The 12,198-nt window shown below is 41.7% G+C and overlaps 1 protein-coding gene across 6 annotated transcripts in view; it reads right to left on the reverse strand.

Moving 5' to 3' along the window:
* Positions 1–2,064: 2,064 nt before the first annotated feature.
* LOC124041221 (pleckstrin homology domain-containing family A member 1-like) overlaps positions 2,065–12,198 on the reverse strand; it is a 32,028-nt gene continuing 21,894 nt past the window's right edge. For 2 of the 6 annotated variants that reach the window (XM_046358559.1, XM_046358558.1), the window contains exons 9-12: positions 8,542–8,606; positions 8,374–8,437; positions 8,132–8,221; positions 2,065–4,044 (exon numbers count right to left, since the gene is read on the reverse strand). In XM_046358559.1, the coding sequence (XP_046214515.1) occupies positions 3,742–4,044; positions 8,132–8,221; positions 8,374–8,437; positions 8,542–8,606 (522 nt within the window). In that variant the 3' untranslated portion in view covers positions 2,065–3,741. The other 4 variants (XM_046358561.1, XM_046358560.1, XM_046358563.1 and 1 more) reach the window with 4 other exon arrangements.

A 12,198-nucleotide genomic window follows, 5' to 3' on the forward strand; every position in this document is an offset into this window, starting at 1 on the left:
GGAGCAAGATGTTGCTGTTTTTTTCCCTTTGTAATCCGTGAATGTCTGTTGTCCCTGTCAACAGTGGCGATTTTAGCATGTAAATCTTGGTGGGGTAAAAAAATAAATATGTGGCATGCAAGGCCACTACACTACACAACACTCAACAATACATTATTACACTATAACGGTGACAAACAGTGCCCACAAACTGTAAAGCTGTCCCAACAGCAGTCCCAACACCTTACCACTGCTACAGCTGGCTATCAGCAGAGTCTTGTCTGGCAGCGAAACAGTTCATTCATCCTCATTTAATGCCTTTTTTTAAAACATACCTGATTTGGCTGACTTGCTTAAACAAATGTTGGTTTCTACTGACAACAAGCGGATAAGAGGCAATCGGTAATTTCGATTAAGACAATGAGCAAGTTAGGATGGACATAGTCAATATAACTATTTGTTCAGCACTTTTGAAATGTACAGCGAATTCAGAACATGGGTGTTCTCCCTGTACACCAAGTCAAAACCACAGGATAAATAAAGCAGACAATGAAAGCTCTTACAATATTCGATGATTACATTTTTCTAAAACAGGTTATAGGCTACATGTACACCACCAAGAACAGCAGGCGATATTAAGGGGAAAATAGACCAAATTATTAGGGTGAGGCACATGGGCTAATAACAGCTTACTACACAACATACATTTAGCATTACTTTCTTAGCTACAGTATACATATCTCCCTGGCATATTACATAATTTATGCAGCAGCATATAAGACATTTTTGGAGCCACCTTGTTGTGCTGTGCTCACTTGAACAGGAAGGTGGAACGGCGGTCCTTCCTGACGGTCCTTCTTGGGTACATTTTGTCATCAACGTCTGGCATTCTCTGGATTTATGGTACTTTCAAGACAACTGGGAACTCTGAAAAAAGGTTGAATCATGGTGACATCATTGATATAGAAAGATGCCCGAGTTCCCGATTTACAATTCCGAGTTGGATGACTGTTCAAAACTTATTTTCTCAGTCTGAGCTAGTTTTTCCCCCGAGTTCCCAGTTGTCTTGACTCACTGAAGTCCGAGACTTCTCAGTTCCGAGTTGAATTGCTACTCCACTTTGTCTCTACTGACGTTTTGCCTGTTTGATTGCCATGCCTGGAGGGTATAACTACACTGTTTGTATTCAACCATATTCCCAGTCACCTTGCCATGGATAAATGTGGTGGTTCGCGCTTTCAGTTTTGCCATCTATCCACCATTTCTGGTTTGGTTGGGTTTTAATAGACACCGTGGGAACAACAGCCCCTATACACTTCCTGACGAACCCAAGTCACCGTGTCCGTGTACACGTCAATGTTATTCTCCGAGGGTACCCGGAACATATCCCAGTCCATGTGATCAAAACAATGTTGAAGCATGGACTCCGATTGGAGTCTCTCAGAAGCCCAACAAAAGTCACTGTTGCAGGCCAATGAAAGCATAAACAGACTGGGCTACCTCATCCACTTCTTACTGGCCCCGAGTCAATCCAGATGTAGTTGTTTCTGTTTTCCACAAGCAACCATATGGCATCATCATTGGTCACTGTGAGCCTCCATTCGACTAAACACAACTCATACCACCACACCCTGTTCAGACTTGACAGGTCAATGATTGGACACACAAATAATGCTGACTGACCATCATTACCAAAGTTCAGTCTGTATAAGAGGGAGTCAAATGTAGTGGCATTTCTACCCTGGGAAGAAAGTTAACCGTGTACATTTCACCACCAGGGGGCAGAGTGGTCATACAATTAAGTGTGAGGCTACGTAAGAGCTGTTTAACCATTTCTTAGTATTTAGCAGATTATTCCAGTTTTTTTATGCATTCATAGAATTGTCTGCTTTATCTGGACTTCATCCTTGATTTTATCTCAAAGTGTGTTAATGACTAGTGGGAGTTGTATGAGCAGCTGCTGATCTTGATTGAACTGATTTGCAATAATTAAATCAACACATGAACATTATCAAAGTATTTCTTTCAAGTCATCCACGTAATAAATAGCAACACAATTCAAATCTAGTACACAAGACAAAAAGGATTAGAATAACATTTTATTTTTATAGAATTTATGGCACTTTAGCAGCTATATGGTTTGGCAAAACCACTACTGAGAGCTATTGAAACAAGACCTTTGAGTAGTATTGTTGGGTTAACCTCCACTACCTGGCAATACAGGCACAGGGAAGTTCAAACGGAAATATACATCTTACCACATCATTTCACAACATAAACCAATGTTATCACACGCACAAAACAGCAGCTGTCATAGTCATAACTGAACAAATAGGGCAGCAGTCATTAAAATGGTTGAAGCCACTGTACAGTACACAGGTCTGAAGAGGTCAGGCAGGTTTGGTGACCAGTATTTATTTAAACATCATCTCTGCAAGACACTCTGGCCATCCCTTCCCTAGTAGTGACTGCTGTTGACTTTGGTCCCGTACTGAAGCCACCTCACTCTGTCGCTCAACTCACTCCCCCACTAAGCTCCTATTGGTACAAGTCCGAAGATAACCCCAAAACAGTACCCTGCAGGATTAGGCAAACATCCATGGATCGTTGCACGAAATGAGTGCCTTTTGCTTCCCTTTGATATGTTAAGTAAAAATTGTGCACCAACAACACATTTAAGTCTGTTATATTAAATGAAGTAGCCTTTAATATAGGCAACACAAATAATTCAATAAATCAGATTTTTTTTGCATCTGTATAAAGACTTGCTAAAGTTGAAAATGTGCTCTTTATGACAGAATGCTAATTAAGGTGATTTTTAAAATTATTTTTTTACCACTTTATACTTCTCAAAAAGGCACCGAATTGGGGGAATGACCCACATGGCTTGCTTTGGAGCTGCACAGTCCTCTCGTACCAGTCCACAGTGTGTGCCAACAACTTTCTAACTGTAACACTATGGTGTGGATCTTGAGTGGGATTGTAAAATCAGATGACGAAAATGTCTGTGAGAATAATTTGGGTCATACACCATACAGTAAAGTAAAACAATAAAGACAGCATTCAATAAGAACAACAGTGAATGTATGAAATGACCAGGCATGATTATTTCTGGAGCTTGACAACTATTCCCTCAGACAATATAGCTTGCTCCCTTAAAATATACACTCACTAGCACACAAATTGTTGAATTAATCTTTGTGTGTATTCAGGAGTTGCAGGTAAAACTCTTCATTACATTTGAAATCTAAATGTGTAGGCGAACATTAACGTTTGATCTGAGGTGGGAGAAAATGGCAAATGGCGTATCTTTGGCATAGAGCTCAGTGTGAATCCCACCCTCCCCACACACACATACCTGATTGCATGACTTTATGCATGTGTACACAGGCCTCAACTTGAACTGAGCAGATGACTAACAATGAAACACCGGGAGAGAACGCAACCCCTCTGTCCCTGAGTGACTTTCAACTCTAATATCTGACCAGGGTTGACTAGTTGGGTTAGGTAACGAGATGGATGGAGGTCAGACTTATTATACAGTCATTCACTTTGGCATGGAGTCCAGTTTCTGCTTTCTGCCATTTCTATCCAGATGACTTCTGGTCAGTTTGGTGGAGACCAGCAACCCCGTGGTTCTGCTTCTCTCCGTTATTCAAAAGCACTCCTCTCATTTCCTCCATTATCACTGTTGTCACACAATATCTCTAGTTTGTTGGTAGGGGTCAGACTTCACTGACTGGCAGGTCGGTAGGGTCCAAGTCAAGGAGGGGGTTCTGGTGGGTAGCCCTCAAAGGTGCTGCACCGTCTCCATGGCGACTCAAGTGTGGTGGCAGCAGTCACTTGGACAGGCGTGTCTCCTGCAGTGACAGTCGGGCGTGGCTGGGTCGTGGCAGGAGGCTCATGAAATGCTCGCTGTCCCATGCCAGGCTCCGGGCGTGCACCGCCCGCGACAGCAGGGCACTCTGGGTAGGGTGGCACTGCAGATATGGGCGAGCGAGGGACGGGGGGCCCCAGGTGGCTGCTGTAGAATGTGGAAGAGGAGGAACAGCCACAGTGCTCCTGCTGAGAGAGGACAGAGGGGTGTGTCCCACAGAATCACAGTCAGACAGGCACCAAGGGTGGTGAAGAAAATCTAATTTGGAAAACAGTCGTGAATAGAGTCAGTGGCAGACTTGTGGTGTTGCGGCTGATGCAGCAGCGGTGGTACTAGTAGCAGACAGTAGAAGTGCTGGTAAAGCTGTGACGGTGGTAGTGCAAGCAGTAGTAGTAGCAGTAGTGCTTGTTTTTTAAAAGTTAGTATTTCACTGTCATTTCACTCTCTGTAAAAACAAGAGGGGGTGAGGAATAAAGAAAGACCATGTCAGTGGCCAGTTGGTGGTGTTGTTACGGTTCTGCCCCTTTAAAAAAATATATATTTTACATTTTAGCCTAAAATGACATACCCAAATCTAACTGCCTGTAGGTCAGACCCTGAAGCAAGGATATGCAAATTATTGGTACCATTTGAAAGGAAACACTGAAGTTTGTGGAAATGTGAAAGGAATGTAGGAGAATAACACAATAGATCTGATAAAAGATAATGTTCTAGACTGATCCAATGAACCATTTAATTTCTGTTAAAAAATTGTATCAAGACTGTCCATGTGCTTAATTTCTTTATTATTAACTTTATGTTCAAAATTGTGCACTCTCCTCAAACAATGGCATGGTATTATTTCACTGTAATAGCTACTGTAAATTGGACAGTGCAGTTAGATTAACAAGAATTTAAGCTTTCTGCCAATATCAGGTATGTCAATGTTCTGGGAAATGTACAACCTCGTGGTATTAGAGGGAGCAAGCCAAGTAGCACTTATTAGATGTTGACCCAATCCATTCACCCAGCAAAAACAGTTTGTGACCATAAATAAAAGAACGCCCGATTGCCCATGCTGGCATTTCAAATCCCCCCCCCCCCCCCCAATCAGTTCAAAATGATTTGTAAAACATCAAAGTCATCATAATTCTGTACCATTAATTCAAACATGCAGCCGGAAAGAGAACATGCAAAACTACGAAATAACATATGGAATCATATAGTAACCAAAGAACGTGTTAAACAATTAAATATATTTTATATTTAATATTCTTCAAATAGCCAGCCACCCTTTGCCTTGATGACAGCTTTGCACACTCTTGGAATTCTCTCAAACAGCTTCACCTGGAATGCTTCTCCAACAGTCTTGAAGGAGTTCCCACATATGCTGAGCACTTGTTGGCTGCTTTTCCTTCAATCTGCGGTCCAACTCATCCCAAACCATCTCAATTGGGTTGAGGTTAGGTGATTGTGGAGGCCAGGTCATCTGATGCAGCACTCTCCTTCTTGGTTAAATAGCCCTTACACAGCCTGGAGGTGTGGTGGGTCCTTGTCCTGTTGAAAAACAAATGATAGTCCTACTATGCCCAAACCAGATGGGATGGCGTATTGCTGCAGAATGCTGTGGTTACCATGCTGGTTAAGCGTGCCTTGAATTCTAAATAAATCACTGACAGTGTCACCAGCAAAACACCCCCACACCACCTCCTCCATGTTTCATGGTGGGAACCACACATGCGGAGATCATCACCTACTCTGCGTCTCACAAAGACATAGAGGTCGGAACCAAAAATCTCAAATTTGGATTTGTCACATCAAAGGACAGATTTCCACCGGTCTAACGTCCATTGCTCATATTTCTAGGCCCAAGCAAGTCTCTTCTTCTTATTGGTGTCCTTTTAGTAGTGGTTTCTTTGCAACAATTAGACCATGAAGGACTGATTCACAGTCTCCTCTGAACAGTTGATGTCGAGATGTGTCTGTTACTTGAACTCTGTGAAGCATTTAGAGGTACCTACCTGCAGCAGAGGTAACTCTGGGTCTTCCTTTCCTGTGGTGGTCCTCATGAGAGCGTTTCATCATAGTGCTTGATGATTTTTGCGACTGCACTTGAAGAAACTTCAAAGTTCTTGACATTTTCCAGATTGACTAAACTTCATGTCTAAAAGTAACGGACTGTTGTTTCTCTTTGCTTATTTGAGCTGTTTGTTACATAATATGGACTTGGTCTTTTACAAAATAGGGCTGTCTTCTGTATACCACCCCAACCTTCTCACAACAAAACTGATTGGCTCAAACGCATTAAGAAGGAAAGGAATTCTAGGATTGCTACTATGAAGAATCTCAAAAAGAAAATACATTTTGATTTGTTTAACACTTTGTTGGTTACTACATGATTCCATGTGTGTTAATTTATAATTTTGATGTCTTCACTATTATTCTACAATGGAGAAAATAGTAAAAATAAAGAAAAACCCTGGAATGAATAGGTGTGTCCAAACTTTTGACTGGTACTGAAAGAGCAGTTTAATTACATGACTTGAAGCAGACCATTCAACAGAAACACCTACACCATAACGGCCTGTGTGAGAGCAAACAAAGGGCTACGTGATTCTTCAGGTATGCTAGGTCGGTTAGTTCATGAGCTTCCAAGTGTACATATACAGTGGATGTCATCATACAAAACATACACAACACAAACATAAACAGCTAAAACAGTTATTTATGTGAAGATGATTGTGGTTTAGCTCCCAAAGATAGATAAATAAAGTTTGTGTCTCCTGCAGAGACACAGAGAGAGAAAGAGAGACAAGGAGAGTGTGAGAGCACATATGAAGTGATATAGACAGAAACAGGAAACAGGTCTGTACAACATTTTTTACACAACACTGCAGCACATCTTAGCGAGGTAGCGTCCCAATTCTCATGAAGTGTGCATTCATACACTCCCTCCCTACGACGCATTTAAAAAGAATTGGGTGTTTCCACCATATTGTCCTTTACTTTTAAATCTATCAGGGGAAGTGAACAAGTGCACACTAAGGTAAAATTCAAATCAGGCTGGCTCCAATATACACCCCTTGGACAATTAGAGCAACTTACAGGAGCAATTAGGGTTACGGTGCCTTGCTCAAGGGCAAAGACAAATCTTTCACCTAGTCGGCTCCTAGCGACCTTTCGATTACTGGCCCAATGCTCTAAACCGCTAGGCTACCAGCGGTTAAGAGCGGGATGAGTGGGTGTGGAAGTGAATGGGAGACCGTGACTAGCTGCAGAGGTCCAGGGAAGTTAAAGGGATACTGGGAGACTGGTTCTACTTACTCAGAGTCAGATGAACTCTTGGATACCATGTTTATGTCTCTGTGTGCTGTTAGCAATGCTAGTTAGCATTGTGAGCCAATGCTAACTAGCATTAGTTGCAATGACAAAGTCTACAGGTACGGTAGCATTGCGAAACTACCACTAATGTCCCTAACACAGCACACAGAGATCTAAAAATGTATCAACAAGTCATCGGACCCTAAATTTCGCAGTATCCTTTTAAGCTACATTAAGTCAAGGGAATGAGTTTATGGGACTAACCCCAGAGCTGAGATAGAGCATGAACAGGATGACAGGAAAAGCAAAGAAGCATAGGTAGAGGAGAGAAGGTCTGAGTTGAAGTTACAGAATGGGCAGTGGGGTGGAGAGGTTAGAGCCCACACAGGGAGGTCATTTACAGTTTGGTTTTTAGGGAGGCAGAGTGGTGACTCTCCAGTCCACTCCATGACATCAAAGACCAAAGGTTAGTGAAAAACAATAGTACAGAGAAGGAGCTTTGGGGAACAGGAGCTGACATACGTGCTGCACTCCCCGATTCGGGCCGTATACCTCTGTATACAGGGGTTCGACAGCCGTCTGGCTTGCCGCATCTGCAACAACACAGTGGACAGCTGGATTAGAGCAGGTTGGGAAGGGCCAGGCTTGCCCACAGTACAGGGGGAAAAGAGAGGGAGTGGAAGAGAAAACAGGAGATGTGGCGACTGCACTACCCATACTATGCCAGGGGGGCTAACACCTACAGTAGAAGGGGGACCAACCTCTACCCTCTGTAGTGAGTACAGAAAGTGACACATACTTTACACTCCTCCCTGCATCCTCACTGTTTGTGTGTGTTGGGTTGCCATGAACACGTGACACAAATAGAGAACAGATCAATGTGTTTCTACTAAGGACCAGACAGACGGGAGACTGAAGAGCCAGAGGGCATGCAGTAGCCCTGTAATCCCAGTGACGTGGTGGGTGGTTACGTACTGTGGCTGCAGATCTCCCAGGTCCCCGCAGGGCTACGATGGCCCCAGAGACAGCCTTGATCCAGCTGTGCATCTCCTCTGGACTGTCAGCCTGCAGGGAGACAGGAGACAGGGGACAAAAGGGGCAGATTGTAAAGGGGGAAAGTCAGAGGTGAGAGAAATACATATACTGAGTGGGATATTTCTTAATATTAATCTAGACATATGTCATAGAAAAAATAAATATGTTTAATCTCTTCCCACCTGAATGTAAAAGGTCCTAGAAGTGGTGACAACCTCAAAGAGATTATCCCTCATCATGATGTCACTGGAAATACAAATATAAACAGTGATCAAAATTAAAGTTACATGCAATATATGTGGATGTAGAGGCTTCCTTCAACCATGACAATGCTGAGAGTTGTGCAGTACCTCTGTTTGCACTCCTGAACTTTGTGGACCTCCTTCAATGGAATAATTCTCAGAGGGTCCTTCTCCTGGAGAGAGGGGGGGGTCAAGAGGAAGATATGTAATTACATTCTATTTTAAGAACCCCAAATTAATAACAAACTGTTTTAACGCGCTATAGCTCAGTTCTGGTGACTTTTTAAAAGGACATTCTACTCCAAAATGACGGAAATGCCGACGATCTAAAATATAATGTCCACGAACTGCAAAGCAGTTCGACACATACAACAACAGAGTTACACATGGAGTAAAACAAACATACAGTCAATAATACAATAGAAAAATAAGTCTATATACAATGTGAGCAAATGAGGTGAGATAAGGGAGGTAAAGGCAAAAGAAAAAGGGCCATGGTGGCAAAGTAAATACAATATAGCAAGTAAAACACTGGAATAGTTGATTTGCAGTGGAAGAATGTGCAAAGTAGAAATACTGGTGCAAAGGAGCAAAATAAATAAATAAATACAGTAGGGGAAGAGGTAGTTGTTTGGGCTAAATTATAGGTGGGCTATGTGCAGGTGCAGTAATCTGTGAGCTGCTCTGACAGCTGGTGCTTAAAGCTAGTGAGGGAGATAAGCGTTTCCAGCCTCAGAGATTTTTGTAGTTCGTTCCAGTCATTGTCAGCAGAGAACTGGAAGGAGAGGCGGCCAAAGGAGCAATTGGTTTTGGGTTAAAGTATTTGTAAAAAAATATTATAACATAGGAGGGGGACCAACCTCTACCCTCTAACCTTAAGTCCATATTGTCAGGTATGCTATTAGCAATAAGCATTATCACCTGTAGCCTCACTAATATAAATAAATAGGCTGAAGCATGGGGTTGCCTATCTGCATTTACACTGGGCTAATCATTAGTAGAGTCCTGCATCTGTTCGGATACCCATGTTCCCGTGAGTGAGCCATACATTTAAAACAAATTGCGCCGATCTGACCCATATTACGGGCGCAACAATTTGTCTTCCTATAGAGGATCACTGGGTCCGTATTTTACATTCAGAAAAATGTTGTTCATGGAACGAGTATTAAAAATAGCAAAATTGCCAGGTGACTGGAGTGGGCTGGCTGGGCATTTGGGCAACATTATTCAATTACTGAGGTCAACACCACGACATTCAGTCGCGAGAGGGGGAAGAAAGGGAGATTTCCAGTGCTTAAGAATGGATTTCCTACCGCCTCACTGTCCTTTTCCCCCGTAGGATTCCAAGTTGAAGAAGATTCGTTTTGAGCTCCTTACTAAGGGTTAGTATATCCCTGATAATGACCCTTTTCGTCCAGTGGAAAAACGGAAAACTATCTGTTACTGGCAGAGAGACGTGGAACTCTTTCTTATAGGTCTATTAACTCATTAACCGCCTGGTGATGTCACCAAGAAGGCCAAAACTCCATCCCACCAAAACAGCCTGAAATGTCAAGCAGTCTTTTCAAACAGCTCTTACACTAAAAGGGCATTATTGTAATTTTCACAATGTTATACCAAACTCAGTGTGGACATATATTTTTAAAAGATATATATAAAACAAAAAAATAAATGTTTGAGTACACTGGGCTTTAACCTCATCTGCCCATTCCTGCTATTTACAGGGTTACCGTGGAGACGGTGATGGATTTTTACTTAAACCAACCCCCCTCCCCACACACACCAATGTAGCTTCTCTTTCAACATTTTACTACGTTACAGCCTTACTCTAAAATAAATTACACACAATAACCCTTAATGACAAAGCAAAAACAGTACATTTGAAATTTTTGAAAATGTATAACAAATTAAAATCTAAAATATCACATTTACATAAGTACTCACAAGTACCCTTTACTCTAGAGGTCGACCGATTAATCGGAATGGACGATTAATTAGGGCCGATTTCAAGTTTTCATAAACGATCGGAAATCTGTATTTTTGGGCGCCGATTTCCGCTAATTTTGTTATTTTTTATACCTTTTATTTAACTAGGCAAGTCAGTTAAGAACACATTCTTATTTTCATTGACAGCCTAGAAACTGTGGGTTAACTGCCTTGTTCAGGGGCAGAACGACAGATTTTCACCTTGTCAGCTCAGGGGTTCCAATCTTACAACCACAGTTAACTAGTCCAACGCTCTAACCACCTGCCTCTCATTGCACACCACGAGTAGCCTGCCTGTTAAGCGAATGAAGTAGAAGCCAAGGTAAATTGCTAGCTAGCATTAAACTTATCTTATAAAAAAAACAATCAATCCTAATCACTAGTTATAACTACTGATCCAATTTAGCAGGCAACCAGGTGAAATTGTGTCATTTCTCTTGCGTTCATTGCACGCAGAGTCAGGGTATATGCAACAGTTTGGGCTGCCTGGCTCATTGCGAACTAATTTGCCAGAATTTTATATAATTATGACTTACATTGAAGGTTGTGCAATGTAACAAGAATATTTAGACTTAGGGATGCCACCCGTTAGATAAAATACCAAACGGTTCCGTATTTCACTGAAATAATACACGTTTTGTTTTCGAAATGATAGTTTCCGGATTCGATCATATTAATGACCAAAGGTTCGTATTCCTGTGTGTTATTATGTTATAATTAAGTCTGATTTGATAGAGCAGTCTGACTGAGCAGCAGCAGGCCCGTAATCATTGATTCAAACAGAACTTTTGTGTGTGTTGCCAGCAGCTCTTCGCAAGCACAGCGCTGTTTATGACTTCAAGCCTATCAGTCTAATGGCTGGTGTAACCAATGTGAAATGGCTAGCTAGTTAGCTGGGTGTGTGCTAATACTGTTTCAAGTGTCACTCGCTTTTAGATTTGGAGTAGTTATTCCCCTTGCGCCGCAAGGGCCGCGGCTTTTGTGGAGCGATCGGTAACAATGCTTCGAGTGTGGCTGTTGTCTATGTATTCCTGGTTCGAGCCCAGGTAGGGGGACGGAAGCTATACTGTTACACTGGCAATACTATAGTGCCTATAAGAACATCCAATAGTCAAAGGTATATGAAATACAAATGGTAGAGACAAATAGTCCTATAAATACTATATTAACTACAACCTAAAACCTCTTACCTTGGAATATTGAAGTCTCATGTTAAAAGGAACCATCAACTTTCATATGTTCTCATGTGCTGAGCAAGGAAATTAAACGTTAGCTTTTTTACATGGTGCACATTTTACATGGCACACATTTTTACATGGCACATATTACTTTCTTCTCCAACACTTTGTTTTTGCATTATTTAAACCAAATTGAACATGTTTCATTATTTATTTGAGGCTAAATTGATTTCATTGATGTTTTATATTAAGTTAAAATAAGTGTTAATTCTGTATAGTTGTAATTGTCATTATTACAAATCGAAAAATTTAAAAGGCCGATTAATCGGTAGCGGCTTTTTTGGTCCTCCAATAATCGGTATCGGTATTTAAAAAATCATAATCGGTCGACCTCTACTTTACTCATTACTTTGTTGAAGCACCTTTGGCAGCGATTTCAGCGATGAGTCTTCTTGGGTATGACACTACAAGCTTGGCACACCAATATTTGGGGAGTTTCTCCCATTCTTCACTGCAGAGCCTCTCAAGCTCTGTCAGGTTGGATGGGGAGTGTCACTGCACAGCTATTTTCAGGTCTCTCCAGAGATGTTCGATCGGGTTC

This window comes from Oncorhynchus gorbuscha, linkage group LG08 (genome assembly GCF_021184085.1).
Source record: "Oncorhynchus gorbuscha isolate QuinsamMale2020 ecotype Even-year linkage group LG08, OgorEven_v1.0, whole genome shotgun sequence".
NCBI classification, from domain to species: Eukaryota; Metazoa; Chordata; class Actinopteri; order Salmoniformes; family Salmonidae; genus Oncorhynchus; species Oncorhynchus gorbuscha.